Source organism: Gymnoscopelus microlampas, assembly GCF_963454915.1.
Source record: "Gymnoscopelus microlampas genome assembly, contig: SCAFFOLD_31, whole genome shotgun sequence".
Classification (NCBI taxonomy): Eukaryota; Metazoa; Chordata; class Actinopteri; order Myctophiformes; family Myctophidae; genus Gymnoscopelus; species Gymnoscopelus microlampas.
The window spans coordinates 168,182-190,696 of NW_028155810.1; the positions used below are offsets into that span (position 1 = coordinate 168,182).

The following is a 22,515-nucleotide window of genomic DNA, read 5'->3' on the forward strand; positions in this document are numbered from 1 at the left end:
CTCCTCCTGGGATTTTTGAGCAATCTGCACGAAACGTTTAACACTTGAACTTTGGACCACTGCCTACAAAAATTTCCAACGGATTTTCCATAAGTGAAAAAATGCAGAAGTTAGGAGCCAATGACTGTTTTACATATAATTCAAAATGGTGGGCGATCTAAAGGTCAGAGGTCAAAAGTCAGAGGGTGAAAGTTGTTCAGCATGAGGAGACGCATATGTGTATTCAAGTTTCATTACTCTAGGTCAAACAGGGCATGAGTTGTACCTGTTCAAAGTTGCCATTTTCAATTGAGTGCTATAGCGCCACCTTTGGACGAAAGATTGTGAGAATTATTTCTTGATCGTTTTTCATGACCATCTACCTTATGGCAGAGTTTCGTAAAAAGCGACTGCACGGTTCAGCCAGAACTGCGAAAAGTGGCAGAAGAAGTGACAGAATACTGCCAATAACAAAACAGGTCCAGAGCTGAGCTCTGGCCCCGTAATAATAGCACAATAAGACATGGAAAGGGAATAGATTGAAATTGAGACAAAGCAAATGATTCCAACAGGCGAATATTCTTTTCAGCCCAACCCAGCTGAGGTGGTCATATATAGGACGCAGGGGGGCAATCCCAGGTGAAAAACCTCATTCATTGACATCTCAACCTATTGCCATTGACAGGAATCAAACTCTCGACCTTTGGATTCACAGGCTGAGACACTACCTATAGGGCTATAGCTTTGTCCAGGCTGAGGTCATCTGTTGAAGATAAAAGTGAACCAATGAAAGCAGCCGATCTACAAGCTCAGAAACATGTTGCTATCTGAAAAGTTTTGAGATTGTAGATCGGTTATTTTCACAATGAAGTTTGTCATACATTGCAAAAACATACTCTCTCCAAGAAGCATTTCATCATTACCTTTACCAGTTGCACATGTATTCAATGATACAGTCATGTTGTTTGCAATTCAACTTAAATTAAGTCTGCATCAAGTGAGGCTTGAACTGGCGACCCTGAGATTGTGAAGCATTCATTTAAGGGAGACGCCATTGGCCCAACAGATAAGTAACTGTGAAAAAGGAGATCTCACAGATGATACAGTTTCACGCAAATAGCCGAAAAATCCTGGGTTTAAGTGTTTTTCAAACTGCTCAAAATTGCGGACAATCTAAGGGCGGAGCTTACTGGTCAAAGAGATAGATGTGTTCCTCATGAGTCAAGGCACATGTGTAAGCAAGTTTCACGACTTTCGGCCAAACGAGGCATGACTTATGCCTGTTTAAAGTCTGCCTTTTCAAAAAATTGCTATAGAGCCCCCTTTTGGCCAATTGGAGTGAGATTGGTTTCAGTGATATTTGGAATGACCCTGTACATTTCTGCAAAGTTTCAAAGAAATGTGAGTCTGCATGTATGTTTTAGGCACAGATGAATAATTTTCATAAAACTGTAATAGTTAAAATCTATCTCCTCCTGGGATTTTTGAGCAATCTGCACGAAACATTTTACACATGAACTTTGGACCACTGCCTACAAAAAATTCCAACGGATTTTCCATAAGTGAAAAAATGCAGAAGTTAGGAGCCAATGACTGTTTTTCATATAATTCAAAATGGTGGGAGATCTAAAGGTCAGAGGTCAAAAGTCAGAGTGTGAAAGTTGTTCAGCATGAGGAGACGCATATGTGTATCCAAGTTTCATGGCTGTAGGTCAAACAGGGCATGAGTTGTACCTGGTCAAAGTTGGCATTTTCAATTGAGTGCTATAGCGCCACCTTTGGACGAAAGATTGTGAGAATTATTTTTTGATCGTTTTTCATGACCATCTACCATATGGCCGAGTTTCGTAAAAAGCGACAGCGCGGTTCAGCCAGAACTGCGAAAAGTGGCAGAAGTGACAGAATAATGCGAATAACAATACGTGTCCAGAGCAGAGCTCTGGCCCCGTAATGAAGGGAATTATTGCAAGCAAGTCGTCTAATTTGCTAATTTCTCTGGTCAAGATCACTCTTATGGATGGTCGTATGGATCAGTCATTATCATGAACAGTGTTAATGCAGATTTAATATTTCACTTCATTTACCTGCTCATCTTCTGAGGAATCTTCATTGGTGCTTGAAGTGAGGCTTCTGGTCATCTGAAGCACAAAAGATCAGGACAATAACTCGATTAATAACTGGATTGTGGGGTATTTATACCAAGTACATATACCTGGAATTTTCTTCTGCATTTTCCCATCCTAACTATTAGTAACAGATAACTGTGACTCAAAACAACCTAAGCCAAAATTCTGTAAAAACAGAAAATAGGTAGCTCCTCTACAATAATTGTCTGTTCACACGGGCAGATTGTAGCTTGTTGTAGCTTTGTATCTGGAAGTTGAACCCTGCTCAACTTGAATTTGTAGCCATGTTGCTAGAGCTACAAACGTCGGATGTATCTTTGTATCTTCATGTCGCTGGTTTCCATTGATAATGAATGGTAGCATCTTTTAATCTTTAATCACCATCAGGCTCAATACGCATGGTTCTGGTGTCCTTTTATATAAGCTAAGCTGCAAGCAACATGAATCCATTGTAAGTGCAACAACTAAAGCCACGTTTTCACTGGCTCCAGCAAAATAATTTGCACAACTTGCTGGCATGGCAAAGGCCATTTTCACATGCCCTTTTCGGGGTGCATTTCTCCTTTCCGACATGTCGCCTTTCCGACGTTGACGAACCCTATACCTAACCCTAACCCTAACCCTAACCGCACGCCACTAGTCGGAGTGGTGAGATGTCGGAATGGAGAGTGAACACCGCCCTTTTCGGCAGCAAAAGTCTGGTATTGCCTGATAAGCGACCGTTTTCATTTGTTTATTTTCTAACGTTATAGTACTTACTCGCGCAAGAGGTGACTGTAAGCATGTGAGATTGTAACTTTAATCCATTGAAAGAACAGTGGATAGGCAAGCTGTTTTCTCTTTCTCAATCATTCATTATACCGGAGACACGGGGGTTAACAGGTGGAGTGGAATTGGCAGATCTGTTTCAAGCATAAAATCTCAGATTTAAGAGAATTAAGCTTGTGTGATATGTCAAAATATTCCCATCGACCATCAGCAGAAAAAAAAGCTCACCAGTTGTTAGTTCAAGTAATACTTCGCCGTTCAGCTGGTCGTTGGTCGAAAATGGCAGATCAACAAGATCACGATGTCTCGCACATGCGATGCGTTGTGAGCTTGTAGATCTGATATTTTTTGCGCACAACCCTGTTGTATGACCAAGTATACATTCGGCTGTACGTGCAGCGTCGGGTTACTACAGTATAGCAACCCTAACATGACTGCGCCCTGTCAGTGAACAGAGATGAGACGACATGCAGCCCTCTCACTGACCAAAACTTGTTCAGACAATGAAGAATTATAAAACATCTCTCTTCTTCCATAGGATATTCTTTTTAGGACTAAGCTAAGATCACAGGCGATGAAGTGAAGTCTTTTTAAACCCGCCCGGGCCGCCCTCCCCTGTAACTGAAACTCGCAACGCGCGTCGGGCAGCAAGCATTGATTGACTGCATGGTGATATGACAACTGACACAAGTTTTAATATCCAGACTTGACGGCAAAAGAATGCTGGATCTAGTGAGACCGGAGGGATATGCGCTCCAGACAGACTTCCAGTGCTGTGATGACTAGGTAGCTTGCCGTAAAGTTTAGTACGCCAAAACTTCCACTACACAAGCTCAGTGGCCGTTTTCACATGAGTTGGATTTCAAAATTTCCACTATGCTTCCTGCACTTTGGCTCTGTGAAAACGAGTTCATTTACCTGCTCATCTTCTGAAGAATTTTCAGTGGTGGTAGAAGGGAAGCTTCTGGTCATCTGGAGCACAAAATATTAGGACAATAACTGGATTATTAACTGGAATGTGGGGCATTTAACAAGTACATATAGCTGGACTTTTCCCCTGCATTTTCCCATCCTAACTATTAGTAACTCAAAACAAGTCAAAATTCGGGAAAAACAGGGAATAGCTCCTCTACAATAAGGCTCACTATGCATGGTTCTGGTGTCTAAGCAACATGACAACAAACAACATAAGTGCAACAACTAAACCTACATATATATTTCTATTCAAGAGTGGACAACTGGACATGCAATAAACAAAATTATTTTCCTCATTTGCCTGCCACAGTTGCCAAACAAAAACTTCAATTACACTTCAGTTACCTGTACATTTTCTTCAGATTCATCATCTGTGGCCTGGTTTCTGTTCTCCATCTGGTTGACACCAAGCAAGGACAGCAAGAGCTGAATTAGGGCATGTATTCCTACAGTATGTATGCCCCCAACATCAACAGCTACGCTGTAATTTCTATACCGTCATCTAATAAGTTCATCACTTCAGTTACCTGCTGCTGCTCATCTTCTGAAGAATCTTCAAAGCGGTGTAATCTTCTCATCTTCTGGAGGTCAAAATACAAAGAAAATATCCAAAATCGTTTAGTAATTAGGAGGACAAATACAGTTTACACACGCACACATAGTAGTTGACTGCAATGTATACTGTAATCTCACACTGTGACCCAACAGTAAACCACTTAAACCCTATATACTTCAGGACAAGAGTTTATTTCCTTTGCAATCTGCGGAAAAAAATACTGCTAGACACTGCTAAAGATGAGCGAGCTTTTGCGAGCGCCTCTCAGTCCGGTGGAAGAGTTTTCAGCGCAACATTATTAATCCATTACACAGGAAATAAATATAAAATCCTACGGGCAGACAGCTTCCATCACTCTAGTCTCATCTCCAATATAGCTTTTGGGCAGTTTCAGAGACTACAGAGAATATGTGACTCTGACAATGACTTTGACCAACAAGCCATCAAGTACCAGAGGTTTACACAGAGGGGCTAAAATATTTCTACGTGAACTGAACAGAGCTACCTTGGACCTTCTTTAAGTTCACCGCCCTCACTCCCCTCTACACCATTTATTTTAACCAAAAAGATTTACATATATTTTTTGGTGAATATTTGCCGATTATGACCAGAATAGCGATGCTAGGGTTCATGTGGTTACGAGTCAAGGTCAACTGATATTTCAACGCTTCATTTACCTGCTGCCGCTGGTGCTGTTCATCTTCTGATGACTCAATGCGGTTTGAGTGCCTGCTTATCTTCTAGAGGTGAAAATAAAAATAAAATATCCAATATTATTTAGCCATTAGGACACAAATACAGTTTACACACGCACACTCAGTACGTTATGACCAGAATAGGGACGCTAGGGTTCATGTGGTTACGAGTCAAGGTCAACTGAAATCCCAACGCTTCATTTACCTGCTTCCGCTGGTGCTGTTCATCTTCTGATGACTCAATGCGGTTTGAGTGCAGTCTGCTTATCTTCTAGAGGTGAAAATACAAAGAAAATATCCAATATCATTTAGCCATTTAGGACACAAATACAGTTTACACACGCACACTCAGTAGTTGAGTACAATGTATATTATGTCATCTCATTCACACCACTGTGGGATAATAGTTAAGACTGGTCAACTCTAATTTAACACATCTGTTACCTGTACATTTTCTTCAGACGCATTATCCGTGTTGTCTGTGGTCTGGTTTCTGTTCCCCGTCTGGTTGACAACATGCAAGGAGAGCAAGAGCTGATTTAGGGCATGTATTACAATGAAGGCCCCCCAACATCCTATATCATTAATCAGTTGTTAAGACACATGCTCTTTTATACTGCCATCATCATTCTCACCCTGTGCTTAAACTCTATACTTCAGCTGACCAAAGTCCCCCATGGGTCTATACTTGTTTCCATACTTTTTACTAGTAACCTTACCTCCATAAATATACTGTACCTAGGTACAGGTTTTCCTCCTGATGAAATATTTTATTATATGGCCAAAAAGTGTATTTTAGACGTGAGTTGGGGGGCTCAGAGTCTACCCACTACGGAATGTAGGCTTTCAACATATTAAAACCGTCTTTGTTTTGGTCAGTAGTGACAGCGTATTATTTATCTTTACAAAAGACGAGAGGCCTCACAGCCTGTACTGCCGCGGGTGTGCGGCCATTGACATGAAAATGTTTGAGAACCACTACCCTAAACAGTTTAAACTATCCCTCCCTATAAACTAAGTTTAATAGTGTTGGAATCTTACCATTTCTTGATGGCGGTAAAATGCCGATTTGGAGAAGACTTCATCACAACGATGACAAAACATCGACCCTCTCATTCTTTTCCTTCTTTGATCCATGATATTGTTTTCTCGACGTATCAAACAAATGGATTAATGGGGAAAGGAGTGGGAGAGAGAGAAAAACAGAGTGCTAGAATAAAAGGAACAATTTGTTTTTCTGCGGGTGTAAAATAAACGCTAGGACCTAAAAAGCAGAACAATTCTAGTCTGCTACAGCGTGGCTGCCTGGCTGCCGGCTGACTGACTGTGTGCGTCCTAATCACAGACTGTTCCTGCCTGGTGCGGAGCGGAAACAGTTGATTTACAAACTCTCAGCCCTTGGCTTTGCAATGCTTTGTGAGCTTGTAGATCGGCTAATTTACCCGGTCCCGCCCAATAACCCTTGACACAAGTAGTAGTTCCGGTGAAATTAGAACATATTTATTATTATTGTTATTTTATTATTTACACTTTCATCCAACTATTTTGTTGTTCTACTGTTAGTAGTATACAAGTAAGACGCGCAAACGCTGGAAGCGAACGCAGCTCGAAATATGTTGCAGGTGTGTGCATTTTAATCAGAGCATTGTCTACATTCCTGCGTTCTTCATGGCCACACTGTAGTGCAGGCGTCTGTGTGTGTGTGTGTGTGTGTGTGTGTGTGTGTGTGTGTGTGTGTGTGTGTGAGAAACCCTGCTCGGCACTCTGGCGCACTCTGGAGGCTGCACACAGGCAGTGCACGCACACAGACAGACAGACAGACAGACCCACACACAAGCCGAGCAGGATTTCATAGTAAGCTCCACTTGGGCGGAGGCGCGTTCGCAACTACGTGTCCCATTAGATTCAATAGGACACACACCAGTGGTGGAAAAAGTACTCAAATGTTTTACTTAAAAGTATCAATAGGCCTACTGCAATGTAGAAGTAGGCTACTCTGACAGACAGACAGACAGACAGACAGACATACAGACAGACAGACAGACAGATAGATGAATACAGTAGATGGATACATAGATACATGTGGCTTTTCAAACCCCTCTGGGCAGGTAGGAGGCCTGCCCTGGTGAGCATTGGGCCTGAACCAACCACCTATAGGTTCAATCCTCTGTTGGGGAACAAAAGGTCAGGAGGCCCGGGCCTCTATAAAATTGGGCAGACTTACACTGTTCCAGAGCCTGCCCCTGAATTTCAGTATAGCTACAATAAAAACCACAAAAAATGTACACATGCACATACAGATTAGGCAAGCAGGGCTCAGAGCATTATTGTTTCCCAGTCCCCGATGGCTCATTGAAGTCAGTCAGAAGGGCCTATAGATTTTTCCTATTTTTAATATCGCCTCTGCATGCTCATGAATGACTAAGACCCCTGCACCTTCTGTATACGGCCAGTTGACAGGTCACTAAAGTAAGGCCTGGTGTATGTATGCAGGCTTTAAAACCCAACTAGCGCATGTCATTATCAAACTGTTTAAGAAGCACTGCCTGCATGCATGGGGGGCTGAAGTGGTGTGGTATGTTTATGTTTCAATCCTCAGGCCTCTGAGCATTATGGACTCCCAGTCCCTGATTGCTCATTCAAGTCAGTAAGAATGGCCCCATTGGATTTCTTTTTCATTTTTCTATTGTTCAACAATCCCCTCATACTGCTTGGCAATTCACCACAAGGCCTTTATGAAGATTCTAAAACCCTAGCAAACAAATAGGTTCTGTTGTTGAAGACCACCTGTCCCTTTCTCATTGTACAAGGTTGTCTCTCTCTGTGTGTGTGTGTGTGTGTGTGTGTGTGTGTGTGTGTGTGTGTGTGTGTGTGTGTGTGTGTGTGTGTGTGTGTGTGTGTGTGTGTGTGTGTGTGTGTGTGTGTGTGTGTGTGTGTGCGTGTGTGAATAGATTAGGAGAGAAGGCGGTGTACGTAGGCAACCTTTGCAGGCACACGTGTTAACTTAGCCTTTACTAAAATTGATACGCTGCTGATTAGCCTGTCAAACCAATATGCCTCCTGCTTGGCATTCAGCATCAAGGGTTGGATTGTTGGGGGGTCCATGTGGCGAACTATCATGTCCAGGGGATGTACATGTACATCAAGCTGCCTCAGGCTACAAAAACATGAGATATAGCAGCCTCCTCCCTTATGGGCCTCATGGCTCGGCAAGGCTTACTTACGTATAGATGACTATAGATGATAAGAGATGACTATAGATGACTTCTACAAGCATAGTATAAGATAAACAATTTAATAAAAACCTAACAAAAAATCAGTAATACATGCAGACTATCTATTTGGGGAGAAAAGTTCTATGCACACTCAAACAATAATAGTTGTTGGTTGAATTAACTCAACTGATCACGTCAATTAGCCCAATCAGATTACCTAGTAGACCAGAAATAGGTAATTGCCAACCCATATGTTGTCTGCAGGTAGAATAGTATGGAGTTACATTTGTGTCTTTATTAACCAAACAAAAGAAAAAGATTTGAGAGAGAAAAAATAATCGAGACCAAAGACTTAGGTTTTGAGAGAGAAGACGTTTTGCAATCAGAAAAAAAAAACTTTCATTGGCAAACAAGGAAAAAAAACATTAAAAACATTTTATTTAGAACAACACATTTTATTACCCAAACATTTTACTAAGTATTTTGTTTTATGTAGTTTAAACAGTTTTCCTTATTTTTTTACTCTTGCATTTTTTAAGTTTTGTTCTCAATTATTTTTTCTTTTCTTTCAAGTCTTATATTTTTTTGCTTGCAAATAATTTTTTTGATTGCGTTTTTAATTTGTTTTAATGAAAAAAATGTTTTTGTTCTGTTTATATAATTTCCTTTGCTTACTAATTATAATTCTTTGCTTGCTGTTTTATTTTGTTTTCATTCAAAACTATTCTTTGCTCTGTTTATATTTTTTCTCGCTCTAATGTTTTTATTTTGTTTGGTTAATAAAGACACAAATGTAACTCCATAGGGGACCACCCACCCAAAACAATCATATTTGAGGCCTACATTACTGTTTGACTCGGTTCCACAGATAAATATTGTGAGCAGATCTACAAGCTCAGAACGCAGTGGCGCGGGAAGGGGGGGGCTACGGGGGCTGCAGCCCCCCTGGTGATGGGAAGGGATTTTTTAATTTTTTTTTTTTTTTTTTATTTTTTTAATTTTTTTTTTTTTTTTTTTTTGAAAAAAAAAGTAAAACAAAAAAAAAAGTATATATATAATCCACATATATATTAAAACAATAATGTATTTTACTTTTGTTTTGGGAATAAAATGAAAAAGGTGCTGCTTTAACTTTTACTAATCACGTCATAGTAAGGTGACCACGTGAATCACGTGGTCACCTTGATACTGGTACCGGGTCTTTCAAAGTTCAATACGGAAGGCGAAATGATAGTTACTGAGCTGACAGCCTCTGTCAGTGAACAACACCATGGCGAATCAACAGAAACGCATATCGGATTTTTTTTCACCTGGACAAAGTAGTTTAAAGAAAACTAAAAAAAGCAACAACACTGTTGCCACAACAGATTCTGATTCTGTTGTGTTGTCAGATTCAGATGAATCACAGCCAGGAGGAGGAACTTTAGCAGAGCCAGAGACTTCTACTAGGCCTACTACAGCAGACACCGTTTTGGGGCATAAACAACAAAACATTGAAAAAAATGTTGTTGTTGTGGGCACTTCTGAGCATGATAAGCCCTTTCAACCAAACATTAAGTTTCCTGGAAGAAAAATTGGCAAGGAGACATTTGAGAGAACATTTCAAAAAAGCTGGTATGACAAATGGCATTGGTTGCATTATATAGAAGAAACAGACTGTGTGCTTTGCTTCATTTGCAACCAAGCAGTGACAAAGGGATTATTGCATGACAACGGTGGTATTGGTGGCAGCAGTGCGTTCGCCAAGGGAGGATTTAACAACTGGAAAAAGGCAAGAGAAAAATTTGGTCATCACGAGAGGACAGATTTGCATTCCGATTCAATCCGTGCATTAGCTTTGCTCAAACAAACTCCTATCAATGCTTTGCTATCCGAAGTTGTAGCCAGAGAGCAACAGATTGCCAGGACAGTATTGGAACTTTTATTTAGATCCATTAAATACCTGGGTCGTCAGGGAATGCCACTCAGAGGGCACAGTCACCGTGATGGTGCACTTTGGCAAATGATGATAGAGAGAACACATGCTTTACCAAAAGCAAGAGAATAGCTTTTACGTAGAGACAATTGGATGTCAGACACGATACAAAATGAGATACTTGAAATGTTTGCACATATGATACAACGTGAGATTGCATCTGAGGCTCAGAAGTGTTCATTCTTTGGATTTACAGCTGATGGAACGACAGACATCAGTACAAGTGAGCAATTCTCCTGCTGTTTACAGTTTGTGGATTCAAGTTTGACAGCACACAACGGGAACATAGGGCTGAGGGAACATAGGGCTGAGGGAACATAGGCATGACCCCCAAAATAATATATGTTGGAATAGTTGTAAAGTACATAATATGAGCTAATAAAACAGGTCTGTGGGTATTTGTAGCCACCAAATACTGCCACCAGGTACCAGTATTTATTGGTTTACGTTTTTTTTGTTGAAAACTCATTGATGATTGAAACTCACTCATGCTGGGTAACCAGTCGATCTGCATCGGCTCTATTGTCCTGCCTGTATTGATGGTAGGCTGTTCTCAGCACATGCACATCCAGGCAGACTGTTGAGAAGCCTGGGTGTGCAGTAATGCACACTATTGGGGGACACTCATTGATGGTGCGGAGTGTCTCCCTATAGCCACGGCAGCAGACACACTCATCATGGGTGGGCATCACCACACAATTTCCACAGGTGCACCTACAACAAATATATTTATACCATTATTTCTTAAAATGTTTATATTAAAACAATAATGCTAAACCAATATATTTATGATCTTGAAATTATGCAGGCGTTGTTTTATTAGTTACAAGTTTTGAAATGTATAAAAAATGTTTTGAAAATAGCCTATCTACAAGCTTGTAGATTGGCTATTTTCAAATGGTCGAAAGGTATATATAGGACTGATGTGTGTAATGTATGTTTTGTAATAATAATCCAAATCTACAAAGTACCTAGTAACTAAAGTTTTCAAATAATTGGAGTTTTGAATGTAGTGGAGTAAAAGTATAATATTTGCCTCTGATATATAGTGGAGTAGAAGTAAAAGTATTGCAAATTGAAAATACTCATGTGAATTAAAAATGCCTCAAAATTATACTCAAGTACAGTACTTGAGTAAATGTAGTTACTTTACAGCACTGTACCAATTAGTGTTCCCCACTCGCACTGGCCCAGGGGGAAGGGGTGGTCCTGCTCCAGGACCAGGTCCTTGTGGATCAGGTTCAAACCTGAAAGGTTGAAGTGCTGCTGCAATCTCCACCTCTTCATCTTCTACATCCTCTTCATCTTCATTCTCCACAAAATCCTCATCATCGTCATCGTCTTCTTCATCTTCATCATCATTCTCCACTAGTTCCTCTTCATCTACTTCTTCATCATCATCCTCCACTAGTTCCTCTTCGTCTACATCTCCATCACCATTCTCCACTGAGTCCACCAATTCCTCATCTTCATTCTGTAACAATTCCTCTTCATCCTCAAAATCGGGAGATGGGGAGGACTGGATACTATGGTTGCTCTCGCTGTCAGACATTTTCAATTATAGGTGGGATACGCGTGGGTATATAGGTAAAGTCGCGCAGTTGTGACGCACAGTACATAGCTAAAATATCCAATCTATAAGCTCATAAGTAAAGTGAGCTTGTTGATCTTACATTTTCCAAACACATCCTGATAGCCAATTAATTTCTAGTTTCCATGACATTTCGTCAAATCTCTATGTGACATATTTGAAGGGTTTAGCTTTTATAGTTTTGTCCACCTTAGTGATTTAGCCAACTTTGTGTAACTAACCCAAGTCTGGAATGACCATAGGCCTACATAGTAGCAATCATATACAAAACGTTTATGATTGTAGCTGTAGCCTACCTAGCCCACTATTATGCATAAATAATATAAATCAATATAGGAAAAAGGCGATAATTATGTTTGACAACAATCAGCTGCTTATCATCAGCGGGTCAAAAGGGCGTTTATGTGAGCACAGGGCAAGAGACATGTCATTAGCGTTTGTGAAGGATCTTATAATGTTTGAGATTTAATTCCAGTGAAAAAAAAATTGGCATAATTGTATTGTAGGCTAATTCTATTTGTGTCCAGCGTCCGGGTAAATTGTATTGTACTAATTGTACTAATATTCAGAACTATGGTTGAGAGTGTTAGGCTGTAAACCAATTGATATTCACATTAACAGGAAAATCAACATAACACTACAATAATTGTATGTATATATATGTTGGTCTCTGGTTGGAAAATGTACATTAAAAAGAACCAGGAAGAACCACTTTGTGCATGTTAAAAGTAATATAATTAAATGCTTTGAGGCATAGTGTAAACAAGAATACTTGTTTAACATTTTTATTTATCCTCCATGTAACCTAAACAGTGTTTATTTCTCTGCTCGGAATTATTTCATTGTGAAGAGCTAATTGTCCAGTGGCTGAAAAAGTACTCAAATATTTCACACGTAAAAGTATCATTAATGTAGAAATACTGTGTACCAGAAGTAAAAGTAATCCTTACGCAGAATGTCCTGTTTCATATGTTTTCAAATGTATACATTTTCGAAAAAATAGCCGATCTACAATTAAGCTCACAGTTGTAGATAGGCGTTGCATTGTGAGCTTGTAGATCGGCTATTTTCAAATGGCCGAAATGTATATAGGGCTGAAGTGGTTAATGTGTGTTTAGTAATAATAATCGAAATCTACAAAGTGACTAAAGTTGTCCAATAGTTGTAGTGGAGTAAAAGTATAATATTTGTCTCTGAGATGTAGTTGAGTAGAAGTAAAACTAATGCAAATTGGAAATACCACAGTAAAGTGCAGTAGGCTACTTGAGTAAATGTACTTAGTTACTTTATATAACAAAGCCGTCCACGTCACGTCGTTGCCCCTCGTCCAGCGGGCAGACCAGAGCATAAAGGTATTTCTATCACTAACTCTTAATTCCATTTAAAATAAATAACTAGTCTACCTGTCCACTATTAATCTAATGTAGTGTCATTGTTTGCTACAGCCAGACAGACCACAAAAATCCAGAGGTAAAAACAAAACAAAAAAAAAAAAAACTTCCAGAACCAGACCCCGAGTCACCTCTCTGGTTATACCCGCAGATGAGCGCTCATCTTGGGGCATGCTGATCCGCTGTGGCCCGCTGGAACAGCCTGGTTGATCAAGACACGCCCCCAAGACAATATATCTGCGCGACCTCTGTTTCGATGTGAATACTGCAAAAACGGGCGGCGGATTATTTAAAAAAAATTGAGGGTGTATAGCAGACATGTCTTTGGTCATGTCAATTAAAAAAGTTTTTTTTTTTACTTTATTGTAAATAGAGTAAAATAGTGTAATTAAAACGGCCTTTTCCAATGTATTCCAGATGGGTGACGTATTTGAGTCTCATCTCTGACGCGTTGTTTTCGGTCGGCCCTTTCCGAGGTGGTGAGAGGGATTTTCGGAATTTTGGCCACTAGGGGCTTCTTTCTTCTGAAAACTCTCAACACAGACCCTTTCAGTCTATAGTTACATTGGCAAATATTTTCACAACTTTGTCACAATTAAATTGGGACAAAGTAGTGTCCATTATGTTACTTCCACTTTAAAGCTTTAGAAGTCTAAAATGACAAGATTTTTGACAACATTACAAAAACCTACAAGTCATTCAAGTTTATAACAGCAACTCAAATCAATATTTTCTGTTTGAATCATGCAAAAGTTACATGTGGAAAGGCTATAAGCAAGTGCACAGAGCTGTTTAGGTGTAATTTATCACATGGCACATTTCTATCTACCTTCTGGTATCTTTGGGCAAGTGAATTAGCCAGGTTGTCACATTTCTGCTGGTTCCATCTTATGGACAAAAGGGTCAACATGTCATTGCGTCCTGCAAGTACACAGAGATGAGTTCAGCAACAATTCCCATGTAATTATAATAATGTCATTCACACTATTGTATCTTTCCTGTCGGGCAGAAACCAGCTAACTCCAAAATATTACCACCACTTTACCGCAATCCAGCTGAAGTGAAGTTAGTAGGTTTTGGCCATAATTGATAAGAACAGCTGACAATGGATCTCCAAGCTCACAATGCATCACAACAAGTGTATTAATGGCCTGATGCTTCTGCTTATTATATAGGCCTACAATAACAAGCAGGACTTTAAATATTACAATAACTTCTGCCTCGTTAAAGTTTGTTTTCTTCCGCTCCGAGTCTGCAGCTGTACTGTGTGCCACCCAGGGGAGAGGGGGTGGAGTTAGCTGGTTTGGACGACAGTTTGAGGATCAAATGGAGTTAGGCGGTTTCGTCTGAAGCGCTTTTTAATACTTTTCATCGGTTCAATATTTTTTAACAAACACACAGACGTAAAGGGTGCTCAATAACTTTGATTTATATTTAAAAAGAAAAGAAAAAAGCACCTTCTTTTGACATGTGTTTAGTTGTGACTGCTATCCTGGAGAGAAAAGCATTACACTGTTCCACTTCCTCCCCTAGTGTGGAACCAGCACCCTCTTGATTTGCACCGCTCCATTTCACCTGGATTGAGATACACAAACCTGAATATCAAGGGCATTCATTACAGCCAATACCTTCAGCCAGGTTCAAAAGGCCCTTTAATTCAATGAAAGACAAATACTAATTCAAAAGGCTACAATATTCTTCCACAGAGTTTTGTGAAATGCTGCTTACGAGCAGAGGCAGATATCTGCCTCTGCTCGTAAGCAGCATTTCACAAAACGTGTTTGAGCCTGGCTGAAGGTATTGGCTCAGTCACTGTGGTACATGATTGTTAGTGATAATTTATAGGATTGCACATTATCTTCTTATAACAATGTATTGCAATACACTAACCTCACATTTGTAGTCATGGGCTTTAGCATGTACAACAGACAGGAAGGCCCTCATGGTCTGAAGGGGCTGAAGCTCTGGACAGTCAGTACAGACTCTTTGTAGGTACGGCCAGTATTTACAGGCAACGTCCATACAAAAAAATGTGATGTCATGCTTGGACGCCAGTTGTTTCTGTAAAAACATGGGGTATGCAAATATTTCACCCCTAAACATATTAAGGGCAGCCAACAAGACACCATGTCTGCAGACAGCCAGTTCCAGTCCCTCCTCTTCCACGTTACTCTTGGACCTTTGGGAAGTTTCTCTGGCTGCTGTCCACTCCCCACCACACACGCCCCTGCCAGGGACCTATGGTAGAAAATAATGATTGACAATTCTGTGAGATACTTTGAGTAGTTTTTTTACATGGCAGTACTCAATCTATGACATATAGTATACTGTTATCTACGTTACATATTTAGATAGAAGTGCAAGTCTGCAATTACATGTTTGGTTTTGCTGCGTATGTGATCCACAAATCTGCCTACATCCTCATCATCAGCGATGAAGAGACCGTCAAAGATGGCTTGCTCCTTAGATCTATAAAATAGAAGTTACATGTAAGATTTTGAAAAGTGTTTAAGTAGCCTGACATTGCCAGACTAATCATGTGGGATCACTCAAACGTTCACCATGATATTGTGGGGAACATTTGAGTGATGAAAGGTTACTTTGTGTACAATACATAATTGACTACTTTGTGTGGACATTTACAATACCTTGCTGTACTCTTGAAACGGTAATGCTTGCGGTTCCCATCAACAGAGACTGCAAGCATGGATGGTGTGCAAGCAGGACAGCTTAATGGCTTCTCCTTGCAGATAGAATCTACTTCATGTCGAACAGCAGCCCATTCAAAAAAGCTTTTTTGAAAGCTGTCCGATGAGATTTTCCCAGTCTATAAAAAACACCACAAAACAGTTTAACAGAAATGTTCATATCAAAACTGTTCATATCAAAACACTAACAAATTTACAATGCTGCAGAATGAAGACAGTAGTACTTACACGGCCAAAGCGAACAGTCCTCTTATCAAGCATTCGCAGAAACGCCTGAAGTGACAGCCCTGGTGATGCCATCTTCATGTCTTCAAAACTATTAAACAAGTCTGCCTCGTAAATTGTAGCAAAGTTGAGGGTGGCTGGCCAGTAGCCACTTTGTATAAGGAACTCCACTCCTGCCTCCCAAGTAGCCTGACATCCTTCACAAGTCAGCTGTGGCATGTGGAGATCGTACCGTCCTACAAAATAACATGCCAAAGTTAGACTGTCATACAGTAACGACGGCTGACTTGGTAGTAAGTCTAGGAACTATAATAAGCAAGTCAAGAGTAAGAATTAATAAGTGTTAGTAGCCCCCCCACCCCAAAAAGACATTGGCCCCCATTCACTAAGCGATTTAGGCCCATATTTAGGTGTCAGATTCGTTAATGTTTTTTGGTCGGTCAATTTCACGGGAGGTGCGCTCTTTCTCACGTCTGCTGTGAGGCTGGTGTACATAGGCCAAAGCTTGCGTATGTCTTTTATAATGCTTTATTTTTCATACTGAATCAATTAAAATAGTGCCAAACCTCAAATAGAAATGTGCCCAACAGTCAACACATACATATATAAATATTACACGGATCATGTCGTGCGCTGAGATGCGCTCGTCTTTCTCTCCAACAGCCACGAATTTACAATCAGCTGACAACTCCGCACATTTCAGGGACATACACACCCCTTTCTGAATTGCACGTCAGTTTTTGATTAGAGAAAATACACCCTTCTTTAGTAACTTCATTTACACGCTATTTACGGACAGCTTAGTGAATCGGGCCAATGACAACCGTAATGTGCACATTTCTTTCAAACATTAAGTTCTTGAAGGAGTTGTTGAAAAGGGAAATTAGCCAGCCAAATCTTTTTTCAAACAGGGCAGAGGAATTCTTTAACATTTACCATGTATTGTGACCAAAGCAACAGCCTTCCCTTGGCTGACCTTCAACCCTTCTGGTGGACAGCCACAGATTTGGAGAGGCATCTCAATAGGCACAAATCGCACTGAAAGAGAGTTAGAATAATTAATCATTAGCAAAATATACATAATACTATATAAACTCCCATAGGTTTCAATCATTATCAGCATGTTTGCTGACTAGGGTTCAGTTATTTTGATTGTGTAAGTTGCTCTGGATAATATTGTCTGCTAAATGCCTATATTGTTAATTGTAACTTACCACATTGTCTAATAGCCTTGTCCACAACACAACTGGTTGGAGGCAATGGCTGCAAGAAACCAGCAGACATCGCATCCCTGTTGTGGAGCACACAGGTTTTGTTGTGTCTGCTAATATCACATTCTCCACAGAGGAATGGAGATGGGAGGCAGTCTCTGCATTTGACAGCTGCCATGCTGTTCCCACACTGGCTGCAGACGCGTGTTGCCACGTTACCCTGTGCCAGCATGCTGTTAACATGGCACGGCCTCTTTTCCCTCCATCTTTCTGAAAAAAGTGTATTACGTGTGCTCCAATCCACGTTAGCCTGAGGAGCTCTTTGTTCTTCTTCTTCTGGCTCATCATCACCGATCAGGTACTGCTGCAGATCTCGCAGAAGATATTCTATTGCAGTTGTAAAAGAAAAACAGTATGTATGAGGCCCACTAATATTTGTTTTGGGCAAAAACATGGACATTAAATTGTAACCGCGTTACGATTAAACATTGTGAATAATGTTTGGAGATTGCTGATCAGTAGCTTAAAAAAACTAAAACAGAAAGCTCTGACTTTTTTTTGCAGATGCAATGTACAAAACATTAAACATTGAATGACCTACCATCAGAAGCAAAGCCCGCCTCTGCATTAGGGGGAGGTGGGGAAGCAGACCCGGAATGGCACGGTTCAGCTGTAATGCAGAAAACATTAACCTATTTAAGCAGTATTTATAATGTAGAACCATTACATTTGTACACAATCTATATTAATATAGGTTTTGGATCAGACTTATAAAGGTTTTGTATGCTTTGATATAGACCACATCATTGAGTTAGAGTTTTTGTCATTTCTCTGTTTTTGGATCTAGATACATCAAATGTATGCTACTACGCTTTAACTTTTGAAAAGAGGTTTCTGGACCAAACGCCGCCTATATCAAAAGATGTTTCATGTTAAATGTGTGCCAGTCCAATCATGCTAGGATTATAAAACTTTTCTTAATTTCAGGATTTGAGTGAGTAGGTCGGAGTGGCTTTTTGTCAGTATCGACCAGGAACGAGGGTGTCTATCCCCTTTTCAACACGCTAGGCCCCTGGATGTATTGATGAGACCTACCATCAGCTCCCAGACCTTACCGCACATCTTACCCAAGCAGTGCTACTCATACACTCAGTTAGTGGTGCCCGGTATCGAACCACCGGTGTTGAATCGAGGTCCATGTGGTCCAAAGGCTAGTACTCTACCGACTGAGCAACCCGGACACAATGAAGAGGCTACTGGCTAGCACTATAAAAAGAGCACTTGAGGTCAACCGAATGGGGCGGCCATAGCCAAATGGCTGGAGGGGCCACCCTCAGGTATGACCCTCGGGTCGTCCAGTGTAGTGTGTCAAAATGTCTGGAACAAGTCACTTAACCCCTAACTGCTCCCCGGGTGTCGTATTAATGGTATTAATACTGCTCCAAATAGTTAGGCGCAGTAGAGGAAGAATTTCAGATAGTGTAATGTGTAAATGTACCATGAGAATAATACCCCTAGAAATGTAAGATAACCCAAGTATTATAATTGTGTTTCTATTTCTGTGCAATAGCCAATTATTTTCACCCCTTGTTTGTCTAATGTCATTATAAATTGCATTGTTTTAGTCAGTCTGAAATAAGGGTGTAACAGTAAAAGATAGTTAAAGCTCTATATTATGATAGTAATGATTGCTATAGTGTTTTCAATAACAGTGGACTCCCCGCCTCTAATAAACAAAACATATTTTTAGGTGTGTTGAAATTTAAATCCAATCAGGAGAGTACCCATTTATCAGTGTTCCAGTTTCAATTTTGTCTGCTCTTTTCTTCATGTCATCACTTCTAATATCACTTTATCCGGTATCCTGTAAGTGTTTTCTCAACTGATTGGATGAAATTGGTATCCTGAAAATGTTTTGTTTACTGAGACAGGGAGAACCCGTTACTGAACAAACAACCTATAGCAATGATTACTATCAAAATATAGAATGTTAACAAATAACAAAAAGTAATTTAACTACATTTAATCAAAATAATCAAATGATTATTAAAATTATCAATTTGAATAAAATAGATTAAAAATCGTTTTAACAGAATTTGTTTTAACCCCATAGCACATTTAGTACATTCATAGTGATGCATGTATGGTCTGGCAATGATGCTTCACTAACATTGAAACACAAAAGCGTCCCAGTCCAGATATATACACATATGTAATGTCTATTGTGTTTTGATGGTGCAGGTAGCAGTGGCACTGGCATCATAGACGAGATTGGTTAAGGAAGGACTGAAACGATATCAAATCATATGTTTTATATTTGGAAGAATTAACACTAACCGTGACTAGTCAGACTAGATGGTCTCCGGCCAACTACTGGCCTCTTGCTTATTACATTGCCATCTGAATCTCTCTTTGTCCACCTCAATTTAGGCGGTTGTGCAGGAGCAGGACGTGGTTTTACTGTTTTTGCTGGAGCTGCTTGTTGTCCAACAATGTCATCCAAGCCTTGCAGTATCTCATCCCCCTCTGCATCTCTCTTTGCTCCCCTCACGTTCAGTGGTCGTGCGGGAGGTGTTTGCTGTCCAACGATATCATCCAAGCCTTGGAGAATTTCATCGTCCTCGGCACTCATACTAACAACAAAGAGTAAACAAAGAGTTAGCTTGCTATAGTATGAATGTCTAAAAGTTTTGGTGAATTGAATACATAGGACCACAATGGAAACAAGCCCTTAGGGCTTTTTTGTGTTATACTTGTAGCATCATTGTATAAGCCTACCACTTTATTTTTTGCAAACTGTTAATACAATATTCAATCAATGAAACGCAACGGGCTAACGTTAGCCAAGGCTAGCCAGGCATGTTGCTCGTAACATAGGAGGATAACATGGATGATTGATTAGCTGAATTTGACAAAAGTGCATTAGATACAAGAATCTCTCTGTCTTACCTTTAACTTTAGCTGCGTGCCTGCAGATGCATGAAATGTCCTGGGTGATGAAATTGATGAAGTAATAAAAACAAACAGGTTTCACGTCCGCTGTATGTGTTGTTGTGTGCGAGTGTGCACAGCCAGCACAGATAGTTTCCGTTTCCTACCAGACCGGATATGCAAACACGCTTGCGCGCAAGCGCGCGCGCACACACACACACACACACACACACACACACACACACACACACACACACACACACACACACACACACACACTATTATTATTCATTCATTCGTTCTTTTAAATCGTGCTGCTTATTATACGTTCTTACTGTGGAAAAAATATTGAACATATTAACATTGACACCGGAGCTGAATTAAGTTATATATCAATTGTGTCTTGTCTATACTCATAGAAGATGATGACCATGCAAGTGGTCATCAACATAATATTAAACTTAATAGTAAGATTAAAAAAAAGCCCTGTGATTAATTTCTATTGCAGCAATAGCTACAGCAACATAAACAATAATGCGGTGGTTGATTAAGCAAACACGGTTGTTGTGTAATGAAGAGGGGGAGCGTTCATAGCAACCAGTATAGTAGGCCAGTATTGTCTTCTTCTTCGACCTGGTGTGATGAATTGCTCCATTTACAACTGTAACGTCTACACAAACGTTCAAATTTCAAATATGAAGTGCTTACCTAAATGCCCAGGATGTTCTGAATGCCGACATTCCAGCATGAGTACCCATATCTTCAGTATTGTTGGATAAAAAGCATTTTAATCCGATCTTTGGCCATTTTTGCATAGAGTTATAATGTGCAATACACCTCCCAACCGATAGGAGCGCATAGTTGAAAGCTGATGAAAAAACTGAGAAAATGTCCGTCGATCGGATTAAAAGGCTTTTTATTGAACAATACGGAAGATATGGGTACTCAAGCTGGAACGTACACAATTGTAACATCCGTGGCCTTTAGTTAAGCACTTCATATTTGAAATCTGATCGTTTATGACCTGGACGTTAGCGTTGTAAATGGAGCAATCCCCAACACACCACCACACCATGTTGAACGTTCCTTTGCACATGCGCAAACAACATAGTCCCGTTTGGACTTTTTAGGGCGTTAGGGAGAAATAACCAGGACTGTATATATATATATATATATATATATATATATATATATATATATATATATATATATATATATATATATATATATATATAATGCTAAATAGTAAGTTAAGAAAAAGCCTTGTGATGAATTGCTGTAGCAGTAAAATAGAAACATCAACAGAATGAAGTGGTATACGTGAAATTAAACATATTTGAAATTAGACAATGAATTGACTTCATGTGCTAATGGTTATCAGCGGTAGGCCTGAAAGATGACGGTCATGGACATGCTTCAACCTGGTGTGATGAATTGCTCAATTTACAACTGTAACGTCTACACAAACGTTCAGATTTCAAATATGAAGTGCTTACCTAAATGCTCAGGATGTTATAAATGCCGACGTTCCAGCATGAGTACCCATATCTTCCGTATTGTTGGATAAAAAGCATTTTAATCCGATCGTCGGCCATTTTCGCATAGTTATAATGTGCAATACACCTCCCAACCGATAGGATCGCATAGTTGAAAGCTGATGAAAAGACGGAGCAAATGGCTGTCGATCGGATTAAAAGGCTTTTTATTGAACAATACGGAAGATATGGGTACTCAAGCTGGAACGTACACAATTATAACATCCGTGGCCTTTAGTTAAGCACTTCATATTTGAAATCTGATCGTTTATGACCTGGACGTTAGCGTTGTAAATGGAGCAATCCACCACACCCACCACACTATGTTGAACGTTCATTTGCGCATGCGCAAACGACATAGTCCCGTTTGGACTTTTTAGGGCGTTAGGGAGAAATAACCAGGACTGCAAAATCGGACTTTTAGGGGAACCAGGACCTTCATAATCGGACGTTTAGGGGCTACTGACGGTTCTTCAATAAGTGAAAATTGGGAGTGAGAATGTGTTGCAAATGTATGCATATTGTGGGGCAATTCATAAAACAATGTTTTGCTATTATCCGTTTCCCTGTAAAGAGAAGAGTGTATTTGACTGACACATTAAATAGTCCCTGTAGCAGCACTCTGAGGCACTGT

At 40.0% G+C, this 22,515-nt stretch overlaps 2 protein-coding genes and 1 long non-coding RNA gene across 3 annotated transcripts in view; all 3 read right to left on the minus strand.

Moving 5' to 3' along the window:
• Nucleotides 1-22,515, minus strand: part of LOC311041235 (uncharacterized protein) — a 254,350-nt gene that overhangs the window by 49,426 nt on the left and 182,409 nt on the right. The gene's annotated exons all lie outside the window — the stretch shown is intronic.
• LOC311041233 (uncharacterized protein) lies at nt 3,567-6,354 on the minus strand (the record flags this gene model as incomplete). Its single annotated transcript, XM_084086138.1, has 8 exons — nt 6,141-6,354; nt 5,544-5,603; nt 5,294-5,370; nt 5,082-5,136; nt 4,376-4,429; nt 4,194-4,244; nt 3,792-3,845; nt 3,567-3,602 (listed from the first exon to the last, which is right to left on the minus strand). The coding sequence occupies exons 1-8, from the start codon at nt 6,234-6,236 to the stop codon at nt 3,567-3,569; spliced, it is 483 nt and encodes a 160-aa protein (XP_083942264.1). The 5' UTR covers nt 6,237-6,354.
• Nucleotides 15,239-16,296, minus strand: LOC311041234. Its single transcript, XR_014600379.1, has 4 exons — nt 16,208-16,296; nt 15,920-16,098; nt 15,647-15,740; nt 15,239-15,509 (listed from the first exon to the last, which is right to left on the minus strand). It is a non-coding gene; the product is annotated as an uncharacterized lncRNA (long non-coding RNA).